The 13,719-nt window shown below is 39.3% G+C and overlaps 1 protein-coding gene across 1 annotated transcript in view; it reads left to right on the top strand.

Moving 5' to 3' along the window:
- The window catches only part of slc12a5a (solute carrier family 12 member 5a), a 715,472-nt gene that overhangs the window by 679,622 nt on the left and 22,131 nt on the right, over positions 1–13,719 (top strand). Inside the window, exons 18-19 of the mRNA XM_069884657.1 lie at positions 9,731–9,926; positions 12,402–12,571. Coding sequence (XP_069740758.1) covers positions 9,731–9,926; positions 12,402–12,571 — 366 coding nt within the window. The remainder of the gene's footprint in view (positions 1–9,730; positions 9,927–12,401; positions 12,572–13,719) is intronic.

Below are 13,719 nucleotides of genomic sequence, written 5' to 3' on the forward strand. Positions count from 1 at the left end.
AATATATCGGCCTCAAAGTATTGAAAATATAATATGGCTGGCAGCAACAATAGATTAATTTTGGCTCTCAACTTTTGCCAATGGAAAATAATTGGAATCCAATTCCTTTGTCTCAGGTCCTGGGTCAAAATAAAAGGCGACTTTCACTTCTATCTGATGTCTGTGGTTGTGCAGAGGGTTTTACATTGCAGTTTGCAGTTTCTTGCTTTGCATATCCCTAATTGTATGTAATAAGGTGGAAAATTTTCAAGTTTTGTGAAGTGACATCAAGCAGGTGACATACAGTCACTCCCCACCACATTATTACCAACATCTAAACCTATTGGGCATATGAAGTTAAACAAGAAAATCTGCAGATGCTGGGGTTGAGTGCAATACATAAACATTCTGGAGAAATGAGCATCCATCAGAAGTAAAGAGCAACCAATATTTGGGCCTGGGCCCTTTGTCAGTTATATAATAAATGATTGAGCAAATGGTACTAATCATTTGCCATTGCCAAGGGGATCAATTACATGCAATCTGAAATGAGCTACTCATCCTGTTCGGGTCAGAGTCTGCTGGCATTAGAATCATTGCTGATTTCAAGCAAAGTCTAATATTTGGGGTAGATTTAATCAGATGTTTGCTCCATTAATATAATGTGATTTGACCAAGCATCAAATACAAAAGCCCATTCATTCATTCAACATGTGCAGTAGGGGTTGTCTCATCATCAACCAGATGATTCCTGGTTGATGTTTGATGAAAATAATTAGTGTGCAGTGAAGAAATGACAAGCTTATTAAGCTAGTTCCAATGAGCATGAAGGATAAATATAAATTGTATTTTTATCTTTGTGTATTTTTATCTTTGCTATATAAAGGACACTGACTTGTTGAGTTTCTCCAGCATTGTGTTTTTACTTCAACCACAGTGTCTGCAGACTTTCATGTTTTACATTAAATATACATTGTTGTTGCTTCCTTCAATGCCGTGCTGCCAGCCTATACACAAAGGTAGAGCTGCAGAGGTTATAGATTGATGTTTGTTCCGACCAGTGAACAGTTGCAGGACTTACCTGCAGTGAGCAATCTTTGCTCAGCTGACATTGTTAACTCACTTTTCTCAAAGGGCCTCACAGGGAAGTCTCATGGATAAGGCTAATGATGAGATATGTTATATTTTAATGACATTGTCATTCTGCCCTGCAATCCACCACCTTCAAAAGTTTATCTATATTCCTGGGTGCCTCTATTTTTCAACCAATGATTTGAGATGAAAGAGCTAATACAACTGTACAGTGGCACCGCTAGTAGAGCTGCTGTCACAAAGCCCCAGCAGTTAAACAGGGAAGTTTGTAGATGCTGTGATTGTAGTGTCAATGATAAAAGTGCTGAAGAAATTCAGCAGGTCACGTAGCATATATAGGAAGTAAAAAGAATAGGATGGGAGGAGTAAAAATGGTGGGGAGGGGGAGTAGCATTACTGGTATGGGATAATATCACGGCTATAGAAAGGGAGGACGCTGCAGAGGGTGTGCCCACTGAGTCAGTATGGGTGGAAGTCAGAAATAAGAAGGGAGCTATTACTGTGCTGGGAGTAGTTTTATAGGCCCCCTGATAAGCAGGCAGATTTTGAAATGATGTGGGAAATACAGGGTTGTAGTTATGGGTGATTTCAACTTCCCTAATGTTAACTGGCACCTACTGACTCCAAGAGGGATAAATAGGGCTGAGTTTGTTAAGTGTGTTTAAGAAAGATTCCTGACACAGTATGTGGATTGACTGACTAGAGGAGAGGCCATATTGGGTCTGGTTCTGGGGAATGAACATGGTCAGGTGGCAGACCCCTCAGTGGGGGAGCATTTTGGTGAGAATGACCACAACTCTCTTAGCTTCCACATAGCCATGGAAAAGGGAGATGCTTAACTGGGGAAGAGCTAATTATCAAGTGATGAGGCAGGAACTAGCGAGAATAAATTGGAGACATATGTTTAAGGGTGAAAGCACAGAAATAATGTAGAGGAAGATTAGGGACCACTTGAGCAGGGTTCAAGATAGGTTTATCCCTCTGCAACAAGGAAAATATGGTAGGAAAAAGGAACCATGGCTGACAAAACAGGCCAGGCATGTCAAGAGGAAGAAAGAAGCATACATTAGATATAGGAAACAGGAAGGGCTCATGAGAAGTATATGGTAGCCAGGAAGGAGCTTAAGAAAGGACTTAGGAGAGCTCGAAGAGGGAATGAGAAGGCCTCGGCCTGTAGGACTAAGGAGAACCCCAAGGTGTTCTATGCATATGTGAAGAACGGAAGGATGATGGGAATGAAGGTGGGGCCACTAAAGGATAAGGGAGGCAACATATGCCTTGAGGTGAAGCAGGTTGGGGAGGTCCTAAATGAATACTTTGCATCAGTATTCACAAGAGAAAAAGATTTTGATCACGGCAAGGTCAAAATTGAACAGGCCTGTATGCTGGACAGTTTGGAGATTAAGGAAGTGGAAGTGTTGGATCTTCCTAAAAACATCATGATTGATAAATCCCCAGAGCTGGATGCGATATACTCTGGGATTCTGTGGGAAGTAAGAGAACAGTTAGCTTGGACAATAGCTATGATCTTTGAATCCTCTTTGGCCACAGGGGAGCTGCCAGAGGATTTGAGAATGGCAAATATAGTCCCATTGTTTAAAATAGGGATAATACTGTGAATTATAGGAGTCTTGCGTCAGTGGTGTGTAAACTAATGGAGAAGATTCATAAGGATGCAATCTTTGAGCATTTGGAGAAGTACAGTCTACTCAGGGATAGCTTTAGGAAGGGAAGGTCATGCCTCATGTGTCTAATTGAGTTTTTTTAAGGAGGTAACAAAAGAAATTGATGAGAACAGGATGGTAGATGTGGTCTACATGGATTTTAGAAAGGCATTTGACAAGGTCCCCCACAGGAGAGTCATCCAGAAAGTCATGAGTCACGGGATCAGTGGAAAATTAGCTGTGGGATAAAAAATTGTCTTGTAGGAAGAAATCAGAGAATAGTAGTGGAAGGAAAGTATTCTGCCTGGAAGTTGGTGACTAGTAGAGTTCTGCAGGGATATGTCTGGGACCCCTGCTCTTTGTGATTTTTATAAATGACCTGAATGAAGAAGCAGTAAGTTTGCGGATGACATGAAGGTTAGAGGAGTTGTGGTTGGAGCTGAAGGTTGTCAAGGGTTACAAGACGATATTAGACAGGATGCAGATTTGGGCATAAAAGTGGCAGATGGAGTTCAATCCGGATAAATGTGAGGTGTTGCATTTTAGGAGGACTAACCAGAATTAATAGTCACTTACTTAGGAGTGTGTTTCATTCTTATCATCTCATTATAGGAAGTATGCAGAAGCCATGAAGAGGGTGCAAAGGAGATTTATCAGGATGTTGCCTGGATTGGGAAATAAGTCTTATGAGGCAAGGTTACCAGAGCTGGGACTTTTCACTTTGGGGCATAGAAGGATGAGAAGAGACTTGATAGAGGTCTACAAGATTATGAGAGGCATGGACAGGGTGGACAACCAGCACTTGTTTCCTAGGACAGGATCAGCAAAAACCAGAGGTCATAGGTACAAAATTAAGGGAGGGTTCAATTATGGTCTCTTGTACTGCCTGATTTCCTCTCGATGCCCCAGTTTCTGGTGTGTAATCAGATGAGTAGAGGTAAGAATGTGCAGGGAAGTGTGATTGCTCTATGAGCTGCCATGGAGTTGATGGACTGAATGGCTGCCTTCTGGGTGATAAATGTTGTAGGTTGGGGAGGTGAAAGGAGATATAAATGTGAAACAGCTGTGTTTTAATCTATTTCTTCACTAAATTGTCAATGATAGTTTGTTGTAAAGATTTGAAGAACAAAATTCTGTTTGTTCAAGAGCGTGTATTTGTCGAAGAAATTCCAATCATCAAACACAATTTAACTATGACAGCAATATCCTGAGATGTGTCATATTGTCAAGAGAGTTACTACATATAAGAAATAAATTGCTTTCATATACAAGTTTGAATTGCACAAGTTTATATGATCATTTAGATGTGTTTCCAAGTAATCTCCAGCCTACCTTTTTTTAAGGGAAGTGTTACATGAGATTAGTGTTCGGGGATTTATTGCCTCCTTGAGGAAAGTTGGTTCACCTCAGTTCTTGGTCTATGAGCACAGAGAGAAGCAGGATATCCAATTTAAAGGGCACGCAGTTGCTTTTACTTTAAAATAGATCCAACCATCTTCAGCTGCTTCATCCATGCCATCCTTCCATCAGAAGATCAGAAGCCAGGGTGTTCATGAATGATTGCACAATATTGGATCCCATTCAACAAATGAAGCAGCCCACAAATGCATTCAGCAAGGACTGAGACAACTTTCAGGGATGGGCTGGTAAGTGGAAAGGAACAATTCACCACAAAAGTGCTAGGCCATGACCATCTCCAGCCAGAGGGTTTCCAGCCAGTGATCCTTGATCCTGGCATTACTAATGCTGCTATCAATGACCAAAAACTCAATTGGTGTGACTACAAGAGCAGGTCAGAGGATTGTCATTTTATGGCAATGCTAGGTGGGAGGTCTTGTACCCCAACAAATTCAGATGACTTCCATAAGGAGACTCAGACAGGGGTGTGTTAAGATTTCATTTTCAGAACCAAGAATTTCTGCAACACTGACCAACATCAGGTAGAAATTTCATGACTTGACTGATATGTCGTAATGAGATGTGCACATGGAGGTTTCCCTCCAGGCCACACATCATTCTCTCTTGCTCTGGGCAGAGGCACAAAATATCTTTTTTGCTCGTGCTGCTATGACAGGAGGAATAGAATCTGGCATTGGCATCTGAAATGGCAATGTCTCACCTGGAAGTGGCTTGATGTCTTGTTGAACAGAGGTAGCTACTTTGGAGAGACAAAGAATGAGAAGTAACTTAATAGAGATTAATAATGAGGAAAAGTATCAATAAGATAGAAAGAGTGCAATGAAGATTTACTAAGATGTTGACTGAACTTCAGGAACTGAGGTTAGGACTTTATTCCCTGGAGAATGAGGGGAGATTTGATAAAGGCATTTAATGTTCTGAGGGGAATAGACATAGATAGGCTTTTTTCCACTGAGAGTAGATGAAATACAAACCAGAGGGCAAGGGTTATGGGTGAAAGGTGAAAAGTTTAGGAGGAACTTCTTCACACAGTGAGCAGTGGGAGTGTGGAATAAGCTGCCAGCTGAAGTGGTGAATGTGGGCTCAATTTTAACATTTAAGAAGAATTTGGACAGGTACATGGATGGGAGAGTATGGAGTGCTATGGACTAGGTACAGGTAAGTGGGGCTAGGCAGAAAAATAGTTTGGCATAGACTAGAAGGGCCAAAGGGCCTGTTTACTATGATGTAATATTCTATGGTTCTAAAGTAAGTGGAGAAAGATTCAAGGAGATATCAGATGTAATTTTTTTTTACTCTGAGTAGTGGATGTCTGGAATGCATTGCCAGGGTGGTGATGGGGTAATGGGGGGGGGGGGGTGGGGTGTGATAAAATAGAAACATTCAAAAGACTCTTAGACTCAAAAAGATTCAAAGGCTCACATGGATGTGAGAAAAATAGAGGATTAGGGCTGTGAGGTAGGGAAGGATTATATTATTGTGGAGCAGGTATATATTATTCAGTCCAACACCGTGGGCCAAAGGGCCTGCCCTGTCCTGTATTGTTCTATATTCTTTCATTCCTCCAAAGGGATTCTACATGTGATTAACCTGTAGTCATGCTTGATCATGAGTTAGTTTAATAGAGCAGAGACATGGCTCATGAGAATTCGCTTCTGCCCTTACTCTTCCTTTTGAGCAGAGTGCTGCTCAGTTTGTACAAAGAGCTGACTCTGAAGAGAAAGGGGTCAGCTGGCTCAGCTCCAGGTTGAAGCAGTGATAGTTCTATCTGGTACACTAATGTCTACCATGAGAAATGGTCCAGTGTGCAGGTTCAGGATATTAATCATCCTCAACTCACCTCCTTGTCTCTCAGGAGGCATTCTCCCCTGTGCCCCACAGTCTGTCACACCGGATTGCAACTTTTCAATTGGCTCTAAGTTGCAGACTGAAGTTAGCTCATTGAGGCAAGATCTTCCAGCCTGAATAGGCGCAAAGGGACAGAGTGCAGCCAGCCAGCAACCACTTTACAGACGTACAGAAGGCTTCTGATCAATTTCAAGGACACTTACACGTCCTGCAGAGATGTCAAATGGTAAAAGTTAACCTTTGGGAGAAAAAGTTGTTGAGGCTTGGAATGCCTTGCCAGGAGTGGTGGTAGAAGCTGAAACATCAGGGACCTTTAGATAGGCATGTGGACAAAAGGAAAGTAGAGCATTATAGGGTAGGGAGGGTTTAGTACTTTTATATGATTCAGCACAACATGGAGGGCTGAAGGGCCTGTACAGTGCTGTAATGTTTTAATGTTTAATGTTTTTAAAAAATACCAAACATGGAGTAAATTACAAAGTTAAAAATATAAGTATAAAAGTACATTCAACATGTACTTCATGCTGACATTAACTCTGTCCCCCCAACCCCCACCCCTCTCAAAAGGACTCCAAATGAAAGTATAGAAAAGCAAGAAAAAAAAATAAGATGGTAAAGAAAGAAAAAGAAAACAAATTGGATTGCTGAAAAGTGACAAACTGCGCAGATCCCAAATTTATATTTATTTAATATTCCTTGAGAAGATCAACATTGGTCTTAAAGGTTGGGAAGAATTTACACCTGACATTTGTAAATATGGTTGCCAAATTTGTCAACTATGTCCTACTTATTTCTTAAGTTGTAGCCAATCCTATCCAGTGAAATATAGCTATGTATCTCTGTGTTCCAAAGGGCCACACCTATATGTGAATCAGACTTCCATGCAACAGTTGTACATTTTCTGGCCACTGCCAGCGCAATTTCAACAAATTCTATTTGATATTTGGACAGTTTCAATTTGGGTCTTATCCCTGTAATAACAAAATTGAATTCCTATAATTTGTTCTAAAAAATGTCCAAAATCTACCCAAAAAGATTTTACTTTAGAACATGGCCAGGTTGAATGTAAAAAAAAAAGTTCCTACATCCTCACCACATTTAAAACATTGATCTGAAAAGTTTGAATTTAATTTGTGGTGTGAGATATAATTGATGCAAAAAAATTATATTGTACTAATCTATATCTTACATTGATCAAATTAAATCTTCTTCAATCTTTTAAAGGAAAAGTAAATAATTATACTCTAACACTGAGTATAATCTCCTATTGTAAGAGGCATAATTTCACTCTTATCCCAATTTATTTTATAACCTGAAACTTTCCCATAATCCAATCTTGAGTACAATTTCTCTTACCAAGTTAGTGGCTCTGTCAAATGTATCAATATATCTTCAGCAAATTAACTAATTTTATATTCCTCCTGGTTAATCCTAAATCCCTTGATATGCAAATCTCGACAAATTACTTCTGCAAGAGGTTCTATAGCTAAAATAAATAGAGCTGGAGATAATAGACATCCTTATCAGCTAGATCTCAAGAGCTGAAAGGATGAAGAGATTTGAGCAATTTTAACCTCTTTAGCTTTTGGTTCATTATATAATGCCTTGATCCAATTTATAAAAATCCAAATCTTTCCAATACTTTAAACAAAAAGTCCCACTCTAGTCTATCAAATACTTTTTCTGCATCTAATGCTACAGCAACACTTAGATCACCCCTCTTGTTGCAAATTGATTATACTAATTAATCTACTTACATTATCCACAGATTGCTTTTTTTTCACAAAGCCTATTTGATCCATATTTATCAGTTTCTGCAAGAATTTTGCCAATCTATTTGCCAAGGCTTTTTCAATGATTTTATAATCTGAATGTAATAATTAAATAGGTCTATAAGATTATGGTTTCAGTGGATCCCTACCTTTTTTTGGTATCATGGTAATAACTGTCATTTAAAATGTTTCCAGAAGAGTGTGTGTTGCAGATGCCTGATCTAACACATCCATAAATGTAGGTTAACTGTTGATGTATTGCTTGATTTTGCTTTGTTCTGAAATATTCTCAAGACAATATTCAAATATATCCTCATTTTGTAAAAATAACAAGGAGTTAACAAGAGGATTTTTGAAAACTTTATTTTCCATAACTAATTGGGAATGTGGGTAGCAACAAAGATGCAGAGGCTTCAAGGGGATTTCAACAAGCAGAGTGAGTAGGGCAACAAAGTGGAGGGTAGCATGAAAAAATGCATGGTTATCCATATTGGTAGAATATTGAGTACTTTATATATCTGAAAGGCTGGGAGACATTGATGTTCAAGGGACAGGTTTCCTTGTACGTAAATCACTGAAAGCTAACACATGGGCAATTAGAAGGCAAATGGCATATACAGTGAATTGTGCTTTACTGTCAGCTACACATTATTAATAGCTATTACTGATGCTATGCAGCAGTGCAAAGCTCTCAAACACTATTAACACTTGAGAGGCTAGGTGTTAATACAATGGTCTTCTAATTCACCTGACACTTTGATATTGGAGCTCAGAGCTCCAATTTTTAATAATGCAGATGTGATACAGGTACCATGAATAACATCATTGGGTATAGGTCTGATTTCGATAAAACACTAGGTGCTCCAACATGGATTGCACTGAGAGAATTCACAATTGTCAAAGTTTCACCTGAAAATAATCATGAAAGCTATACACTCATAGTAAAACTGATTCTTGTCCAGACCATGCATTAAAAGTATACAAGACCTCATTTCTAAGTCCTAATCCTGTAGAAATATTTGCCATTCTGTTTTTATGCCCTGCAGGAAAGTAACATGCCAGTTTGGCTCAAAATAATATACCTTTGTTTCTATAAATTATTTGTGTTTAAATGACTTCATTCTACGTTGCACAGTTTCAATAGATCACTGGAGCAGTAAATAGATAATATCTTTCTGATCCAAGGTAATGTTCCCATTGAACCAGAAGGTTCAACAATAGCTTAACTTCAGTTCATTTGATTGCTGATTCTTCTGTTCATCTTTTCAGAAGTAAGGTGTTTCCAATGACAATTTTTATTTAAAACATTTTAAACAAGAAAATCTGCAAACGTTGAGATTGTAGTTTACACAAAAATGGTGGAGAAACTCAGCAAGTCATGCAGCGTTCTTTATGTAGCAAAAGTGCATTTTCTCAAAGGCATCAAGAATTATAGTTTTAAAAAAACAATCAATGTTGAAGCACAGAATGGGGAACAAAGGGACATGATTAACATCACACAAGCAGGTTGTCCTGGAAACTCAAAAACAATAAATGCTAGAAGTCTGAAATTTTTTTAAAAAAAACAGAGAATTCTGGAAATACTCATAGTATTTGTCAGGTTATTTTTTTGGTTTTCTTTCCAATATATGATGAGGTACAAGATTCTGCCTATGATAACACAAACCAAAGAACTTCACAATTTCTGAAAACATTCTATAATTTAAATTCTTTACTGGTTCAATTTTACAGAAATTTACAAATTGCCACCCAATGGCTCAAGCCGGAGTTGGGAAGAGAATGAAAAGTTGTAAAGACCTGTAAATAAAGATTTCAAATTACTCCTCTTAACTAATCACGCTCTTTCCAACCATTGCAGCCCATTCCTTCAACCAGTTTCACAAATGTTGATGTCTTTGACAATCTGTCCACACTATTCTCTTTCCTGCTTTGCCCCCTCTGTGTCTCTCTGGAAAGTCGATTAAACGTCTCATGGAAGTGGAGAAGGTGAAGGGGTTCTGTCAGGCAGTAGTGTCATCCAACCAGCGCGATGGCATGTCCCACCTCATCCAGTCATGTGGTCTCGGAGGAATGCAGCACAACACTGTCCTGATGGGTTGGCCAAGAGCCTGGAGGCAATCCGATGATCCCAAAACATGGAAAAATATCATCGGTATGTTTAACTTTGATAATCACAGAACTTCTAAGAGGTTTTTTTTCATTCTGAAACAAATGACAAAGTACCATTTTTTTTAGGAAAAAAAAGCATAGGGACCTCATTGAAAATTAAATGAAAGAAGTTAAGAGTAGAATAATTACAGTGATTTTCTTTCAAAACTTCCACAGGAAGATTATGCTGGTAACTCAGGTTAATGGAATTTGAGTTCACAACCATTCACAGTCATTGAGTTAAGAACAGATAACTCATCAAAAAAGGTCATTGCATTTTAAATTTTCTGCTCTCTCGTGTCAACCTGTCAGATGGTGACTTTGCAGTCAGAGTCAGTAATAAGAGGGGAGGAAAAAAATGTGAATAAGAATTATTTGCCCGGAGATCATAAGGAACCTTCTACAATATACTTATTAGTGTCTTATTGGAAAGAATGAAACTATCTGGTAGTGTAAATGGGTTAGTAAATCATTCTTGAAATTGCCTTAGCTATGTAAATACATCAAAGGGTGACGACTAGCTGGTAAATCTGCTGCCTTATAGCTCTGGAGATGTGGGTTCATTCCTGACATTGGGTCATCTCTGTATGGAGTTTGCATGTTCTTGTCATGACTATATGAGTCTTCTCCAGGTGCTCAGGCTTCCTCCTACATCCTAACTGTATCTGGGTCAATCCTTTAGTTGCCCACTGTAAATTGCCCATAGTGTGGAAGTGAGGGGTAAAATTTGAAAGGATCTGATTGGAATGTGGGAACAATAAATGGAATAAGTGTAAATGTGTGCTTCATAATCAGCATGGGCTCAGTAAAATGAAGGGTTTCCATGCATGTGGTTCTGATTGTTATTTAGAAATTAATGTATTTAGTATCTGGTGTTTCAGATTTGCTTGCAAGCTCTTGTAAGCTAAATCAAATATGACCATTTCTTAGAATGTTTTAAGCTCTTAAATTTTCAGAGTTACATGTTGGAAGCATAGAAGACCATTCAGCCTCCCCTACCTGGATCAGCAGTCAGATATATCATGGGTGACACCTGCCACATTTGCCTTCCACGCTCCTGGAAACCATGTCTAATGAAAATCTATCAACCTCACACTGAGTCATCTCTAGCACCAGCAATCTTAAGAAGAGGATTCTTGATTTCTGAAATTCACAAGGCTGCAGATAGTGGAAATACTCAGTGGCCAGAGGGTATCTGTGGAAAGGGAACCAGGATTAAAGTTTCAGGTGCCATATGCTATAGTGCTGGAGAAACTCAGTAAGTCATGCAGCAGCCATAGGAAGTAAACGGCAGTCAGTTATTGGCCTGAGCCCTTTGTCAGGAATCTGGGAAAACTGGAAGATGCTGGTGTCTACCTGACTTTTTCAGATTCTTGATGAAAGACTCGGGTTCAAGATGTTAATTGTCTTTTACTTCCTATGGATGCTGCGTGACCTGCTGAGTTTCTCTGGAACTTTTGTGTATTGCGCTCATCCCCAGCATCTGCAGATTTTCTTGTTTAACAAAGTATCAGGTTAAAAGTCTTTTGTCAGAATTAGGAAGTAGAGAAAATAAATTAATATCAAACTACAGGAAGGGTGTGGGTATGGATGGACAAATCAAAATGAATCTCTCTGATGGGGGAGACTAGGATTTCTCTGGGGATTAACTGTAAATGAAATTATCAACTTGATGATATAATCGGGACAAGGTGAGAGGGGCAGCATGGACCTTAGGGGATATGGAGAATGAGAACAGAGGTCTGAATTATCCAATTAGGGTAATACACAAAAGTGTTGGAGGTCATGGAGCATCGATGGAAAGCAATAGGCAGTCAAAGTTTCACGCCTCAGCCTCACGTCAACTGCTGAGACCCTCCAGCACTTTTGTGTACTGTTCCAGTTATCCAGCATCTGCAGACTCCATGTTTACCTGCAATGTAAGATTGTGAGACGTACCCAGCAGGAGAGGCTGTGCTAATAGAGGGAGCAAAACAGAACCAATATCCAAACTCAGAGAGTCGTGGGTGTATGGAACAAACTACTGAATGAGGTGGTTGAGGTAGTATTTAAGAAACATTTGGATGGATAAATGGATAGGATAGGTTGAGAGAGATATAGACTAATTGCAGGCAGTGGGACTACTATGGTCATCATGGGCAAGTTGTGCTGAATATTTCTACGCTTTATGACTCTCTATGACTCTGTCTCAATACATTATTTGACCTGCTGCACTGTTATAATGAGGCCCAATTTATGCTTGAGAAACTGTGTTCTGTCAGGATACACCTTGCAGCATCTGGATTCAATATTGTCCCTGATCTCTGATATCATTTATGTGGAAAATTGATTTGCAAAGCGCTAAATTTGTATTCTCTTGTTTTTGATCCAATCCTATTGAAATATACATCTTCTGAATAAGTTAATGAAAGACTGTGTGAATGAAAATAAGAGCCACTCAGAACAACAACTAATCACTTTATACCCTCTCCTTTTGTAGAAGTGGTTCGAGAAACAACTGCTGGCCGTTTGGCCCTGCTGGTAGCTAAAAATATCGCTGCCTTCCCATCCAGTCAGGAGAGATACACTGAGGGTTACATCGATGTCTGGTGGATCGTCCATGATGGAGGAATGCTAATGCTGTTGCCTTTCCTCCTCAGGCAGCACAAGGTAAAGTGGAGAGGTTCTGTTAATCCATTTACCAGGCAGCTGTATTATTTGCTCAGTTCTGTTTGTCTCGTGGTATCAATGTTCCCCAATTTTCATGCAGAATTTACACCAACAGCCACAAATACAGTAAATCTTACTCCTATCTCTCAAATTGACTAAATTATGGGAAAGAAAGCAGATGCACAACTCCAGTAACATGGCTGTGAAGCAGGGCAGTAAGTCAAGGAAAATAGGACTGTCCATAAAGGCCAGGGGATACAAGTCTGTAGGTACAAACAGCAATGCAGACAACTCTAGGACTGCAGACATAGGACAAAAAGTATAGTATGACACAGAGTATATAGATAGGTTTTTAGGAGATAAATTGGGAAAGGTTTGTATATGACCTACACTAACAAACCTTCCCCAATTTATCTCCCAAAAACCTATCTATATACTCTATCACAATAGGATTGTTAATGTAGAACTGGAGGAACAGAATAATAATTCTAGGATTTGAGATGAAGACAACAAGACTACAAATAAGTGCTCTCTTAACAATAGCTCTCTTAGAAATATGTCTTCAGGCAACAATGGTTGAGACAGAAGCAATTACCATGTTTTAAAAAACATTCTGAAAGTGACGTGACTGGGAAAGATTTAGAGGGATAGAGGCCAAATGAAAGAAAATTGGTCTAATTTGGTTGGCATGAATGAGTTGGGCCAAAGGGCCTGTTTCATGCTGTATGTCTCTGATTGTGATACCAGAGTTTAAATTGCAGGACTGTAGGTGCCAATGAATAACAATGCAAGTAAATACACGAGATTGTATGTACAAGAGAGCCAGGACAGTAGGTATTGCAGGCAAAGAACATCAAGTAGTTCAATAGATATTCTGATTGCATACTTGGCTTTTTTTTAGATATAGACCAGCCCTTCCAGCCCACGAGTCCATCCCCCAAATACACCAATGAACTTACAAACCCCGAGGGTGGGAGGAAACCGTAACACACAGAGGAAACACGCACAGACACAGGGAGAATGTACAAACTCCTTACAGACTGCACTAGATTCAAACCTGGGTCACTGGCACTGTAACGGCATTGTGCCAACTGCTACGCTAACCATGCTTGTTTGCCATCCTTGGATCCAGCCACATTTGGGAAACA

The sequence above is a fragment of the Narcine bancroftii genome, chromosome 6, assembly GCF_036971445.1.
Source record: "Narcine bancroftii isolate sNarBan1 chromosome 6, sNarBan1.hap1, whole genome shotgun sequence".
Lineage (NCBI taxonomy): Eukaryota > Metazoa > Chordata > Chondrichthyes > Torpediniformes > Narcinidae > Narcine > Narcine bancroftii.